At 42.5% G+C, this 16,009-nt stretch overlaps 1 protein-coding gene across 1 annotated transcript; it reads left to right on the top strand.

The window, feature by feature from the left end:
- The first annotated feature begins 72 nt into the window (after positions 1-72).
- On the top strand, positions 73-14,177 carry LOC106583497 (ADP-ribosylation factor-like protein 8A). Its single transcript, XM_014167739.3, has 7 exons — positions 73-519; positions 9,912-9,992; positions 10,127-10,200; positions 10,405-10,498; positions 11,562-11,629; positions 11,727-11,797; positions 11,898-14,177. Exons 1-7 carry the CDS (start codon positions 397-399, stop codon positions 11,951-11,953), a joined length of 567 nt encoding a protein of 188 aa, XP_014023214.1. The 5' UTR covers positions 73-396; the 3' UTR covers positions 11,954-14,177.
- The last annotated feature ends 1,832 nt before the right edge of the window (positions 14,178-16,009 follow it).

The following is a 16,009-nucleotide window of genomic DNA, read 5'->3' as shown; positions in this document are numbered from 1 at the left end:
ATCTGCTTTGTCACAAAATGTAATATTTTTTTGTAATATGCAGCTATCTTATCAATCCGCAGAGGGCGCATTTTCGTGAGTGGATCGCAACTAAACTGGACCCGTTGAACCTCCTTTCACCAAAGCGCCCCTCAGCGCATTGTTTCGCGGATCAGCTGTGAGTGAATCTAAAACCCCACCCAATGAGGAAGGAAAAAAGTGAAGCGAAGCAATACGGACCGCAAGAAAATACGAGGCTTCAAAGCGATTGTCATTCATTAAAGGCGTAAAATCAACACACCGCCGTTTATATTGCGATTTTTAAAGACTGAAAATTAAAGACCTTCTGAGCGCCGCGGCGGTGAAGACAGCCAGTCAGCTGATATTTTGCTACCAGCTCCTAGCCGCTCTCTCAAGATGATAGCCCTGTTTAACAAGCTGTTGGACTGGTTTAAACAGCTATTTTGGAAGGAAGAGATGGAATTGACACTGGTCGGTCTGCAGTATTCGGGAAAGACCACCTTCGTGAACGTGATAGCGGTAATTTCGCTGTTTACTCGCTCTGTGTCTGTGTGCGCCTTCATATAACTACAGTCATTAGTGTGCACCGATTTACGATGGGAATAGACCGTGGCACAAAGTAGCGGTCCCGTGATTGAAACGCCGCTCCTCCCTTTAATTGCCACAGTGTCGCAGTATTATTTGTAATCAGGACCTTTTCGTCCTAGGCAGAAACAAATAGCCTATATGTGTGTGGAGTGAATAATGTCCATATTTAATTGCGAATAGAACGGATGGCAGGCTATATTAATTGGCCTATTTGATTTATTGAGGGATGGAGACTGGCTGACTATTTCATCGTATGATGTGCTCGCTAGTAGTGATGACGACATCACAAGTGACATCCTAGTTTATGTTGTCGTGAAATACAAGCATTACAACCTTGAAATGGGACACTGTTATTTCATTGTACACCAGAGTTACACATAACCTAGTGTTCCACACTGCAGGCTACACTTGGCCGCACAATATTTTATCTCTGACACCACCAGTAGGCTAGATGACAGTTGGGCTGCTACATACATTAGCCTCAAATACATGCTTCCTCTTTGACTGTATTCATTGTATCACCCAGAGCTCCTCATTTGTTACTACTTTGTGACAACAACAGCCCTCCCACCTGCTCCATTGCAACACTGTATCAATCCTCTCACCAGACAGTCAGTGTGGGTCCTCATTTGACTCCTGTTGGCCTGATGAGGATTTGTTGGATTGTAGTGATATCATCTGCAGTGATATCATAAAGTGTGGTAGTAGGTTGATGGATGTATAATGGTTTGTCAATTCTACAGGTTTATGAATGGTATGTTGAATGAAGAGATGATTACCCTATCTTTATTGTGTGTTTTCACCCTTCTACCGGTGCTGATGAGTATTCCCTCTAAGAACACACATAAAACCAGGCTGTGCAGAAGAAGGTCATCTGTGTATAAATTCACACCTTACAGTCAGAGCACATAAATTCAACCTGGACATTTGTCACATGCACCGAATACAACCGGTGTAGACCTTACAGTGAAATGCTTACTTACAAGCCCTTAACCAACAATGCAGTTTTAAGAAAAATAAGTGTTAAGTAAATAAATATATAAGTAAAAAATAACAAATAAAGAGCAGCAGTAAAATAACAGTAGCGAGGCTATATATAGGGGATACCAGTACAGTCAATGTGCAGGGGCACAGGTTAGTCGAGGTAATATGTACATGTAGGTAGAGTTAAAGTGACTATGCATAGATAATAAACAGAGAGTAGCAGCGGTGTAAAAGAGGGGGAGGGGGGGGCAATGTAAATAGTCTGGGTAGCCATTTGATCAGCTGTTCAGGAGTCTTATGGCTTGGGGGTAGAAGCTGTTATGAAGCCTTTTGGACCTAGACTTGGCGCTCCGGTATCGCTTGCCATGTGGTAGCAGAGAGAACAGTCTATGACTAGGGTGGCTGGAGTCTTTTGACAATTTTTAGGGCCTTCCTCTGACACCGCCTGGTATAGAGGTCCTGGATGGCAGGAAGTTTAGCCCCAGTGATGTACTGGGCCGTACGCACTACCCTCTGTAGTGCCTTGCGGTCGGAGGCTGAGCAGTTGCCATACCAAGCGGTGATGCAACCAGTCAGGATGCTCTCGTTAGTGCAGCTGTAGAACCTTTTGAGGATCTGAAGACCCATGTCAAATCTTTTCAGTCTCCTGAGGGGGAATAGGCTTTGTCATGCCCTCTTCACGACTGTCTTGGTGTGTTTGGACCATGATAGTTTGGTGATGTGCACACCAAGGAACTTGAAGCTTTTAGCCTGCTCCACAACAGCCATGTCGATGAGAATTGGGGTGTGCTCGGTCCTCCTTTTCTTGTTGTCCACAATCATCTCATTTGTTTTTATTACATTGAGGTAGAGGTTGTAATCCTGGCACCACACAGCCAGGTTTCTGACTTGGTAGGCTGTCTTATCATTGTCGGTGATCAGGTGACACTGTTGTGTCATGCCTGGCCATGCAGTCATGGGTGAACAGGGAGTACAGGGGGGTCCCCGTGTTGAGGATCAGCGTGACAATGTGTTGTTACCTACCCTTACCACCTGGGGCGGCCTGTCAGGAAGTCCAGGATCCAGTTGCAGAGGGAGGTGTTTAATCCCAGGATCCTTAGCTTAGTGATGAGCTTTGAGGGCACTATGGTGTTGAACGCTGAGCTTTAGTCAATGCATAGCATTCTCACATAGGTGCCCTTTCCCACCTGGACAAAAAGAACAATGTGGAGTGCAATAGAGATTGCATCATCTGTGGATCTGTTGGGGCGGAATGCTAATTACATTTACGTCATTTAGCAGACGCTCTTATCCAGAGCGACTTACAAATTGGAGTGGGTCTAGGGTTTCTGGCATAATGGTGTTGTTGTGAGCCATGACCAGCCTTTCAAAGCACTTCATGGCTACAGACGTTAGTGCTACGGGTCGGTAGTCATTTAGGCAGGTTACCTTAGTGTTCTTGGGTACAGGGACTATGGTGGTCTGCTTGGAACATGTTGGTATTACAGACTCAGTCAGAGACAGGTTGAAAATGTTAGTGGATACACTTGCCAGTTGGTCAGCGCATGCTGTAATTCATCTGGCCCTGAGGCCTTGTGAATGTTGACCTGTTTAAAGGTCTTACTCACATCGGCTACGGAGAGGGTGATCACACAGCCGTCTGGAACAGCTGATGCTCTCATGCATGCTTCAGTGTTGCTTGCCTCGAAGCAAGCATAGAAGTATTTTAGCTCGTCTGGTAGGCTCGTGTCACTGGGTAGCTCGCGACTGTGCTCTCCTTTTGTGGTCTATAAAAGTTTGCAAGCCCTGCTACATCCAACGAGCGTCAGAGCCGGTGTAGTACGATTCAATCTTAGTCCTGTGTTGACGTTTTGCCTGTTTGATGGTTCGTCGGAGGGCATAACCTTAAATAAAGGTTAAATAAATAAAAATTGCGGGATTTCTTGTAAGTGTCCAGGTTAGAGTCCCGCTCCTTGAAAGCGGCAGCTCTACCCTTTAGCTCAGTGTGGATGTTGCCTTTAATCCACGGCTTCTGGTTGGGGTATGTATGTGCGGTCAGTGTGGGAACTAGGTCATCAATTAACTTATTGATGAAGCCAGTGACTGATGTGGTGTACTCCCTAATGCCTTCGGAAGAATCTCGGAACATGTTCCAGTCTGTGCTGGCAAAACAGTCCTGTAGCTTAGCATCTGCGTCATCTGACCACTTCTTTATTGACCAAGTCACTGGTGCTTCCTACTTTAGTTTTTGCTTGTAAGCAGGAATCAGGAGGATAAAATTATGGTCCGATTTGCCAAATGGATGGCGAGGGAGAGCTTTGTACGTCTCTCTGTGTGCGGAGTAAAGGTGTTCTAGAGTTGTTTTTTTTCTCCTCAGGTTGCACATTTAACATGCTGGTAGAAATGAGGTAAAACTGATTTAAGTTTCTCTGCATTAAAGTTCCTGGTCACTAGGAGCGTAAACCCTGCCAGCTGTATGTTATGCATGTCGTCGTTTAGCCACGACTCGGTGAAACATAAGATATTACAGTTTTTAATGTCCCGTTGGTAGGATATTCGTGATCGTAGCTCGTCTATTTTGTTATCCAATGATTGTATGTTGGCTAATAGGACTGATGGTAGAGGCAGATTACCACTCGCTGTTGGATCCTTACAAGGCACCCTGACCTATGACCCCAATATCTCTTTCGAATGAGAGGGATTTGGGCCTTGTCGGGTGTCTCAAGTAAATCCTTCTCATCCAACTCGTTAAAGAAAAAATCTTTGTCCACTACGAGGTGAGTAGTCGCTGTCCTGATATCCAGAAGCTCTTTTCGGTCATAAGAGACGTTGGCAGAAACATTATGTACAAAATAAGTTACAAATAACATGAAAAAACACACACAATAGCACATTTGCCTTAGGAGCCCGTAAAACGGCAGCCATCTCCTCCGGTGCCATTCTTGCATCTACCTGCTCCAGCTGAGCCCAATCCCCCAGCCACATCCCCAGACCCTGCCTCAGACTCTGCCCTTGCTCCCAGCCCAACCCCAGACCCTGCACTTGTTCCAGCCCCACCTGAGCCCCATCCTCATCCATTACTCAGGCCCTGCTCCATCCACAGCCCCAGGTCCAGCCCATCCCCAGCCTCGTCCCATTACCCGGCCCCATCACCATCCCCAGCCTCATCCCATTACCCGGCCCCCATCCCCAGCCTCATCCCATTACCCGGCCCCATCACCAACCCCAGCCTCATCCCATTACCCGGCCCCATCACCACCCCCAGGCCCACTGTTTAGTTCATGGCTTTCAAACTCACTGTCTGGGGGCCATATCTATCTGGTTTCACAGACCGTCCAATACCCAAGTTACTGATCCTTATGGTGTATCTGTTTAGCTGCCACAGGTGGCAGTGAGTGGGGTTGTGCTGTCTTGTTGGAGGAATGAGAATGCTGTTGGCTCTGGTCTTGGCTCCCCACTGAGTGCTAGACAGGGATTTGGGAAGACGGTGACTTAGAGACTCGTCCTTGTTTGTCAGATCCTCCCATCTGGGCATTTTGGTGTCTCATCTGTCTCATAACAGTCCCATTGAGCGGCAGTTAAGTGTCCTTTAACTGTCTGCTTTTATTACACAACTGAAGGCCCTTATTATATCATCGTATCCAGACAATTACATCTTACTTAACAATGAGTTTCATGGGATGTTGATACCATGTTGTGAGGACAATGGCCCTACTTGACAGTGTTCTCCTGAGGATCAGAGGGATACTCTGGGATGCTCTTGGATACTCTGGGATATTAAGGTCAGATGTTGTTCAGTGGTTATAAAGGTGATACAAAGGCCTCACTTATTTCCTCCCAAGATAATGAGGGTGCTCCATAATCTAATCAATAGGTTGACTGTAGGCTAATCCTGTTAACCTTCTACATAGGCTCCCGGGTTTGAGTTCATATATCCAGGAATGTTTCCCCTTTTGAAGAAATTGTAAAAAACAATAAGTGATTTCTGTATTTAAAAAAAATCTTTCCATTCAATTTGGACTGTCCCACTGTAGCTCAGTTGGTAGAGCATGGCGCTTGCAACGCCAGGGTTGTGGGTTCGATTCCCACGGGGGGCCAGTATTTAAAAATGTAATAAAATGTATGCACTCTACTGTAAGTCGCTCTGGATAAGAGCGTCTGCTAAATGACTAAAATGTAAAAAAATGAAAAAAATGTTATGGAAGTTTACATCAAAACAGGGATTTTGGTCAAAACCACAGTTTTGATTGATTCCATGTGAACTTTTAGCACAATATTTTAGCATTAGGAAATATGCAGCTTTTGCATTAGGAAATACATGTTTTGACAGCACCCCCTTTTGATTTGAACAAAACCTTCCATATTTGCTCATTGTAGAAGTGCTCAGAAAGTGCCTTTGTAGCTTATACTCTGTTTTACATCATCTGAGGTTTTTGTGTTGTCCCCGCCATCAGTTAAGACACAACATGCTATTAAATACAGGGCGGGTGACATGTTTTTTAGCTGATAAATGTACTAAAATGGGAATCAAATAGAAATGTAAACATTTTAAAATCGTACCACAAAGATGATTGGAGGTCCACACATCAGAGAATGTTGACTTGAATGGGAATATCTGTTTTAAATTATATTGTCAGTCCTCCATAGGAAATCATACAAATAATAGAATAGAGATGATCATTTAAGTTGACATTCAACGGTGGGTGGACTGGCCACCATCTTCTGTGGCAGTAATTAGAAATTAAAATGCACATTTAAATTTCAATGGTGTACCAGCTAAATTGCAGTGGTCTGAGGGGATAGGTCCATTCTATGAATTATATTTCTATGACTAAAGTGACACCAAACCCTGTATTAAAGAGCAGGGTGTGTCTCAACCGACGGTGGGCACAGCACAAACCTCAGATGAAGTACAGTCTAAGCTACAACATATGCAAATTGACGTTAAAGGTCAAATGGAATTATTATATATATTTTTTTTTTAACCAAAAAATAAATACATTCTAAAATAGTTTCACAACCCTGTTTGTAAGCTTTTAAATGATATCAAACTCAATGTATATTTTCCAGTAATGAAGACATGGATGTCTCATGGTATGGTGGGGTATTGCCAATGGGGCCAACTTTGAGCCATTCTCCTGAATGTTTTGGCATTCAGGTCCCAAAAGTAACTTTCTGACCACTTCTTCCATGAGGAAACATTTAAATCTAATGGGATGTGTCAAAAAGTGATTGAATTGAAATGGATATACCTTATGAACCCCCTGCCTGCCTTTAAAAGTCTGAAAGACTTGTTCTCTTGACTTTACAGTTCTTTGGTATTAAAGTCTCGGTGTGTCTGGCTGAAATATAGTTTCTGGTTACATTGCTCCACTAGTGCTTTAGCCTGGTCTGAAACACCTCCAAATCTAATTTTATTGGTCACATAGACATATTTAGCAGATATTATTGCAGATGTAGTGAAATGCTTGTGTTTCTAGCTCCAACAGTGCAGTAGTATCTAACAATTCACAACAATACACACATCTAAAAGTAAAATAATGGAATTAAGAAATATATAAATATATACGATCAGGGCAACGTGATCAGGGCAACACATCGGCTCGGGAGGAAGGAAATTGCGCTAGGAGCAGGCCCTATATTGAGAAAGTGTAATATTGATGTCAAGTAGAGATATGGCCTTGTGCTGTAAAGGGTAGCAGTGTCCTACTTGTGCTTAGTATAGTGCTTTAACCATGCCTCAAGAGAACTGACTTAGAAAATGAACTGCATCAGGTGATGGTGTGGAATAACCTGTTTTGTAATTTTGGCCCAAGGACAACAGCAACGAAGGCGTTTTTTGAGTTGTTAATTTAATAGGAAGCAAAGGAAATGGCTGCACGTGATGCTCTCAACTTGAAAAGTTTGTTCATCACAGACAGTACAGTAGCAGGATTTTGACAGTACAAGACGAAGGCTTTCTTCTTGAGTTAACCTACAAGTGCCTCAAATGGAGTCTTACAGGAAGGTTGATATTTGTAAACTCATTAAGAATTGAACATTAAAAGGACATTACCACTGCATATATTTCAACATATACATATTTTCCTTATCAGATAAACTAAATACAATGTTTTCCTAAAAGGTTACTGTTAGTACTGCTGTCTAGACTGACTTCTAGTGTCAGCGCTCTGCAGATGAATGACTAATGACTAGTCAGAAATGTCAGCTCCAGGGAGAAGTTTCCCCTAGGTACAGATCTAGGTTCAGCTTCCGCTCCCCCAATTCTAACCTTAACCATTAGTGGGGAAAATGCTAAACTGACCCAAGACCAGTGTCTAGGGACAACTTCACCCTGCACCAAAAGTCAACCTTCTAAAGCCCCAACAACACTGTGATCTAGTCAGACACAGTGACTCCTAGCATGAGACATCAACCAGGAATTTGACACATTGTTGAAGCGTGGAACCTGTAGGCTATTTCAGTGAGTTTTTGTCAGCTTACTCTGAAACAACTCTCTCTCTCTATTCTGTTTAAAGAAAAACCTCTTGAATATGTTATTGGTATTCCTACCTCATTTGACAATGTTAGTTTCTCTTTATTATAGTCTAGAAAGTTAGGACTGTTACAGTGTATATATCAAAGGTAGCTAGGTAACTCATTGATCCTGCTTCATGAAATGTGCTACCACCTTGCTTTCAGAGTGAGACACAATGTACATATCCACGGTATATTAACCTCTTACATCTAGACGTTCCGCTAGCGGAACACCTGCTCCAATATCCAATGATAGGCGTGGCGCGAATTACAAATTCCTCAAAAATACAAAATCTTAAATTTTTCAAACATATGACTATTTTACACCATTTTAAAGACAAGACTCTCCTTTATCTAACCACACTGTCCGATTTCAAAAAGGCTTTACAGTGAAAGCAAAACATTAGATTATGTCAGCAGAGTACCCAGCCAGAAATAATCAGACACCCATTTTTCAAGCTAGCATATAATGTCACAAAAAACAAAACCACAGCTAAATGCAGCACTAACCTTTGATGATCTTCATCAGATGACACGCCTAGGACATTATGTTATACAATACATGCATGTTTTGTTCAATCAAGTTCATATTTATATCAAAAACCAGCTTTTTACATTAGCATGTGACATTCAGAACTAGCATTCCCACCGAACACTTCCGGTGAATTTACTAAATTACTCACGATAAACGTTCACAAAAAACATAACAATTATTTTAAGAATTATAGATACAGAACTCCTTTATGCACTCGCTATGTCCGATTTTAAAATAGCTTTTCGGTGAAAGCACATTTTGCAATATTCTGAGTAGATAGCACGCCATCACAGGCTAGCTATTTTGACACCCACCAAGTTTGACCCTCACCAAACTCCGATTTACTATTAGAAAAGTTTGATTACCTTTCCTGTTCTTCGTCAGAATGCACTCCCAGGACTTCTACTTCAATAACAAATGTTGGTTTGGTTCAAAATAATCCATAGTTATATCCAAATAGCGGCGTTTTGTTCGTGCGTTCAAGACACTATCCAAGGGTGACGAAGGGTTACCCGCCCGCCGAGTTTCATGACAAAAAAATTCTAAATATTCCATTACCGTACTTCGAAGCATGTCAACCGCTGTTTAAAATCAATTTTTATGCTATTTTTCTTGTAAAAAAGCGATAATATTCCGACCGGGAGTCGTTGTTTACGTTCAAAGACGAAAGAATAAAAACATGGAGTCGACTCGTGCACACGCCTCAGTCTCATAGTACTCTGACCGACCACTATCCAAACGCGCTAATGTTTTTCAGCCAGGGCCTGCAAAGCCACGATTCAGCTTTTTGCCGCCTTCTGAGAGCCTATGGGAGCCGTAGGAAGTGTCACGTAACAGCAGAGATCCCTTGTTTTGGATAGAGATGATCAAGAAGGTCAAGAAATGGTCAGACAGGGTACTTCCTGTACAGAATCTTCTCAGGTTTTGGCCTGCCAAATGAGTTCTGTTATACTCACAGACACCATTCAAACAGTTTTAGAAACGTTGGAGTGTTTTCTATCCAAAGCTAATAATTATATGCATATTCTAGTTTCTGGGCAGGAGTAATAATCAGATTAAATCGGGTACGTTTTTTTATCCGGCCGTGAAAATACTGCCCCCTATCAATAACAGGTTAAGGCCTGAGTGTGTACAGTACAGGAACCTTTACACACCTCTCAGCATGTATCTTATGATGGACTGTGGTGAAGGTGCTGCTGGTTGTTGGGATCAGGTGACTTGTGGTCATGTGTCAGACTTCCACATAATTAGTGACTCATTGTTATGATTAATGTGTTTGTAACCCCCCCCCCCCCCCCCCCCTCTCCAGTCAGGACAGTTCAGTGAGGACATGATTCCTACAGTGGGCTTCAACATGAGGAAGATCACCAAGGGCAACGTCACCATTAAGGTCAGAGCATCAGACTTGATAATGAGCTGCACTTATCCTTGGTACAAATGCTGACAGTATTGCTGATCGTTTGTGTTTGTACGACTACCTTTTGAGACTGAAGTGGTGTTTGTGTGTGTTCTGTCGTTCTCCAGCTGTGGGATATTGGGGGTCAGCCTCGATTCCGGAGCATGTGGGAAAGATACTGCCGAGGTGTCAGTGTCATTGTGTAAGTACACACACTAGGGCTGGGAATTGCCAGGGACCTCACGACACAATATTATCACGATACTTAGGTGCCGATAGGATATGTATTGCGATTATCACGATTCTATATGTATTGTGATCCGATACTGTACTTTTGTTGCGATTCGATGTTCCAAACATATTGTTCACCATGTGCCTCTCTCGCTCTCTCTCTCCTCTTTCTCAGTTACATGGTAGATGCTGCAGACCCAGATAAGATTGAGGCCTCGAAGAATGAACTACACAACCTCCTAGACAAACCCCAGCTACAGGGGATCCCAGTGAGTACAATTATGTTGCTATCGGTGTGTTGTGATTGTTGATGTTATGGAAGAGGTCGATATGAGTGGAGTTATTATGAAGGTATTGGGACTCAGAAGCTCACCCTGAGCAGACTCATAGTGGCATCTGTCACATACCTAACAACTCCCCCTCTCTCTGTAGCCCAGACATGAATAATGAATGTGTGTCTGAGTGATGTGGGCCTGATTTATCGAACCAAAGGGAGGGATAGATGGAGAGGGAGGAAGAGACAGACAGACAGAAAGAGAAGGGAGGGAAAGTTTGATGGCAAGCGAGATATAAGTAGAGGGGGAGTAAGGAGGGAGTGGAAGAGAGGTTTAAGAGAGACAGGGGAGGGAGGAATGGAGGGAGAGCGAAGCAGTGGGCGGTGTTTGAGCATTGCAGATGCTTCTAGTTTTACTAGCATCTCCAAGGCTAGTGCCGTAGCATTGCAGGAGAGATGGAGGGATTGAGGGAGGGAGGGAAGGACGGACAGAGGGAGGGGAGTGTGTGTCTGTCTGGGTCCAGACGTGTATTGACTGGGGGGAAGAACATTAGCAGGCCTGGGCAGTGCAGTGAGATCCATACAGGATGGTCCTCAGTAACGTTAGGGGAGAGGAGGTATCCTCTTTACATCTCTTAACACATCACTGCTCTCATTGAGATGATGATCGGGGCCTAAAACACAGGGAATGGATGGCAGGAGTAGCATTAACACACTGTCACCCTAACTACAGATGCTACAGCTGACCAGTGTGAAGACATGTTTATTTAAAGCAGTGGAGTGTGGCTGTCAACCATTTTTAAATGAGAGGGAGAAGATGAATAACCGTTTATCTGACTAGCTAGCTACTCTGCCACTCACAACAATTCTCACAAAATGCCTTTTGTTTCTCCGCTCTAGCAGATATTGGCCTTCAACAGTAGTGATCAGCTCTAGTTAGTGTGTTGTAAAGCCTGTGGAATGTAAAGTTGAAATGGAATGGGTTTGCAGGAGAAAAGCCTAAAGGCAGGTGCATTGGCAAAGACACCACTCATGTGGTTTCCCTTGGACTCTCTCAGGTACTGGTTTTAGGGAACAAAAGAGATGTTCCGGGTGCCTTGGATGAGAAGGAGCTGATTGAGAGGATGTGAGTACGGGAGCTCTGACTTTTCCTTTTGTAAATGAAGCTTACTGTGTGTGTGAAGTTTTCTTCTCTCTAACACTATCCTCTCTGCCTAACATAGGAACCTGTCAGCCATCCAGGACAGAGAGATCTGCTGTTACTCTATCTCTTGCAAGGAAAAAGACAACATTGGTGAGAAAACAAATGGTTGATTCAAAACTACCTAATTACCTGATAAAGACTTTGTTTCTTTGGAGTATTTGAAACAAATTGACTTTCTATCCTCTGGCAGACATCACACTACAGTGGCTGATCCAGCATTCCAGAACCAGGAAGACAACAACATGAGGGCTCAACTCACTGGACGACCCCCTCTCCCCTTCCTCTACCCTAAGACCAACCGTACCCCTCCTTCTCGCCTCCTCTTCCCTTCTCTTATCACCCTGGTTCCATTTCTAGCCCCTTCCTTTATCTCGTACACCTTTGGGTGTTAACAGATCTGAGAGGATTGCATAGGTGTGAGCAATATGTCAGAATATGGACCCAGCGTCACAATGCTTATACAAATCAAATGTATACATATCTAATCTTCTCAGATCTGTGAACATGGAATAGATAGACTAGGAGAAGGGGCTGTCCTCTCACCCTCAGCTCTCCTTTCTTCGTACACATCTGAGATCCCTATATTTTACTCTTTAAAAACAGCCCTTCTTCCTCTCTCTACCTGATTCCGTTCTTGTAAAGAGTGTGTGAAAAAATATGATTTGCACTGTTTAAATTGTTTTGTTTTCTACCTATATGCATTTTTTTTACACCATGTACTTCAGACTGGACAAAGTGGACTCTTGACAGTCACCCACCGAGCAACTCTTGTTTTCATTGACTGTTATGGATTTGTTTCTTTAAAAAAACCATATGTGCTATACTTGTACAGTGTGGATCTGATTTTGATGAGATTCTGGTCAAGGAGGTCATCTATTTTTTCTTGCTTAAATGAATCATGTGTTGTTCAAAGTGCAAACTACTTACACACACACACACACACACACACACACACTGCCTACTAACCTGCATCTTCACAGCTGTTCCCATAGCAACATGGTGGCCATTTTGCCTTTTTAACGGATCAGGTGACAAGCTCTGACCAATGATTTGATATTTTATTGAACACAATAATTTCTAATTTCTCTTGCATGTTACCTAACTGAAAGGAAATGCATTCCTCTTCAATAGGAAGGACGTATACGTTTAATACAGAGGTCAGCTCACAAGTTTACAAGACATCACAGAGAATTGTTCCATACTGATGCAACAGAACTCAATACTGTTTTATACATGTTCGATATCCTTGACAATAAGTAATGCAATTTGAAGGTCATCTTATCCAAACAAACATATAATTCACCTGCTCTATTTGAACATATTTTCTCATATCACAGTGTCTGTTTTGCGTTTGGAATTGAAACAATGTAATATACGATTGATATCGTGTTATTTGGGGTCGATTTGGACCCTGATTTGAGTTGTACATATTCTTATCATCAATATCAGTTTAAACTATAATTGCAACCGTTTACTTGAACCTTCCTTTAGAGGCCTACATGACCCTGTCAAACAGTCATGTTTGCTTATGGCAACTGATGGAATTGGAAAGGTTTGATGGAGGGGTCAAGTAAAGTGTAACAATTGCAACCTTGAAAGAGTTTCTCCGATACTTTAGCTAGCTATTCCTAATGTTATTTAACAATATTTGAAGATGGCAACTGCAGCTAATTGGCTATTTCTGTCACCTGACATTTGCATCCATTGACATTCACAAGCTTTTCTGTCTGACATGTATGTTACTAACAAACACATGTCCATGAATGTTAATGAATGCTATGTGCCATCTCATATAACAATGTTTAATATTCATAAGGACATATTTATTAACTATTTTAGTGTTAGGTTTTCTTTGTTTTTATGTTTTGAACATGAAACCATGAAAAAAGATTCAATACTAAAATCATGTTCTAAACATACCTCATGGAGCACAGAGATGATGTAAAGCACACAATAACCAACCTTTTTGTTGTTGTTGTTTTCAGCAGGTTTAGTCTGATAATTCACTCTAAATATAAATCAAGCCATTGGCTCCTCTACAGTTTCTCCCTGTTGGATTTTGAGTTTTCAGCTCAGCCTTTAATGTAGTGTCATGCAGTTGTAGGGTGCTTCCCAGTAGTCTACCGTGGCTTCCTCTTCTTTTAATCCTTTCATCCTTTCCTTCATCTGCACAGACATGACATAACTAGACTGGTGAAAAAAAAAAGCATCCATCCACCATATCGCTTTCACACATGCTGTCTTTTCAGATCAGTGCAGATGAAGGAAAGGAGATGAGTAGACGAAGCCCCTTCAGAATATTGAGATGCAACCTCCTAGTCCCATCATTCATTTCAACACCAGTCCATTGACTTATTGCCAGTTTAAGGTTGCTATTTGTTATTTTAAGTTGAATGTTTGTACCTGACATAATGTACAATGAGTGAATTGGCTTGAAGCCCTCAAAGTAAAAACGGTCTTGTCTCTAAAATGAAGTGAAAGGTGTAATTTGTTCCACAATGTACCTGCCATGCTACCCTGCCGCTACAGTAACAGACAGTGATGTGTTATTGGTTGACAGTGAAGGACCAGCTTTGTCTTATTCCTCTGCCTGAAAACAGGAGTTTCTTGCCTAATGCTAAACAGGCCTGGGCCCAGTTTCCCAATAGTGATGGAATTTAGGCTTACAAGTGTTTTAACGATGCATCTTTCTTACAACGACTAAACACCGCGCTGAGAGAACGGTTGCTAAGTCCATGGTTGGAGCATGTGTTGATACAGATAGGATCAAAGGGAAGAAAGCACTGCTCTCGGATCAGCTATATCCATTCAAATCTTACCTTGACATTAGAATTATTTCACAATACTGTTGACGAATCAGCTCCAAGAGAGATATTACCACCTTCGGCTGCAAATATTGATGCAGCTAATGCTTAGGCTACTCAATAAAAATGCATTACGTACATAAGTTTACACATGAAATACACTGAACAAAAATATAATATATAATATAAAAAAATATAATATAAACGCACCATGTAAAGTGTTAGTCACATGTTTCATGAGCTGAAATAAAAAATCCCCAAAATGTTCCATACAGTATGCACAAAAACCTGATTTCTCTCAGGTTCTGTGCACAAATTTGTTTACATCCCTGTTGGTGAGCATATCTCCTTTGCCAAGATAATCCATCCACCTGACAGGTGTGGCATATCAAGACGCTGATTAAACAGCATGATCATGACACAGGTGCATCTTGTACTGGGGACAGTAAAAGGACACTAAAATGGGCAGTTTTGTCACACAACAATGCCACAGATGTCTCAAGTTTTGAGGGAGCATGCAATTGGCATGCTGACTGATGGAATGTCTACCAGAGCTGTTGCCAGAAAATGTAATGTTAATTTCTCTACCATAAGCTGTCGTTTTAGAGAATTTTGCAGTATGTCCAACTGGCCTCACAACTGCAACCACTTATAACCCCGTCCAGGACTTGTTGCGTGCTTGTTGTCCTCACCAGGGTCTTGACCTGACTGCAGTTCGGCATCACCTTCGATGGCCACTGGCACGCTGGAGAAGTGTGCTCTTCACAGATAAATCCTGGTTTCAAGCGTACTGAGCAGATGGCAGACAGTGTGTATGGCGTCGTGTGGGCGAGCGGTTTGCTGATGTCAATGTTGTGAACAGAGTGCCCCATGGAGGGGTTATGGTATGGGCAGGCATAATCTATGGACAACAAACACAATTGCATTTTATCGATGTCAATTTGAATGCACAGAGATACCGTGACGAGATCCTGAGGCCCATTGTTGTGCCATTCATCCTCCGCCATCACATCATGTTTCAGCATGATAATGCACAGCCCCATGTTGCAAGGATCTGTACACAATTCCTGGAAGCTGAAAATGTCCCAGTTCTTCCTTGGCCTGCATACTCACCAGACATGTCACCCATTGAGCAATTTTGGGATGCTCTGGATCGACGTGTTAGACAGCGTGTTCCAATTCCCGCCAATATCCAGTAACTTCACACAGCCATTGAAGAGGAGTGGGACAACATTCAACAGGCCACAATCAACAGCGTGATCAACTCTATGTGAAGGAGATGTGTCGCGCTGCATGAGGCAAATGGTGGTCACACCAGGTACTGACTTGTTATCTGATCCATGCCCCTACCTTTTTTTAAAGATATCTGTGACTAACAGATTCATATCTGTATTAACAGTAATGTGAAATTCATAGATTAGGGCCTAATGAATTTATTGCAATTTTATATGTCGCTTGTTTGTATCATTTGAAAAGCCATTGACAACTTTGTATTTTT

This window comes from Salmo salar, chromosome 22 (assembly GCF_965601325.2).
Source record: "Salmo salar chromosome 22, fSalSal1, whole genome shotgun sequence".
Taxonomy (NCBI): Eukaryota; Metazoa; Chordata; class Actinopteri; order Salmoniformes; family Salmonidae; genus Salmo; species Salmo salar.
The sequence above is the reverse complement of the archived record's forward strand: the minus strand, read 5'-3'. Positions and strand labels throughout refer to the sequence as shown.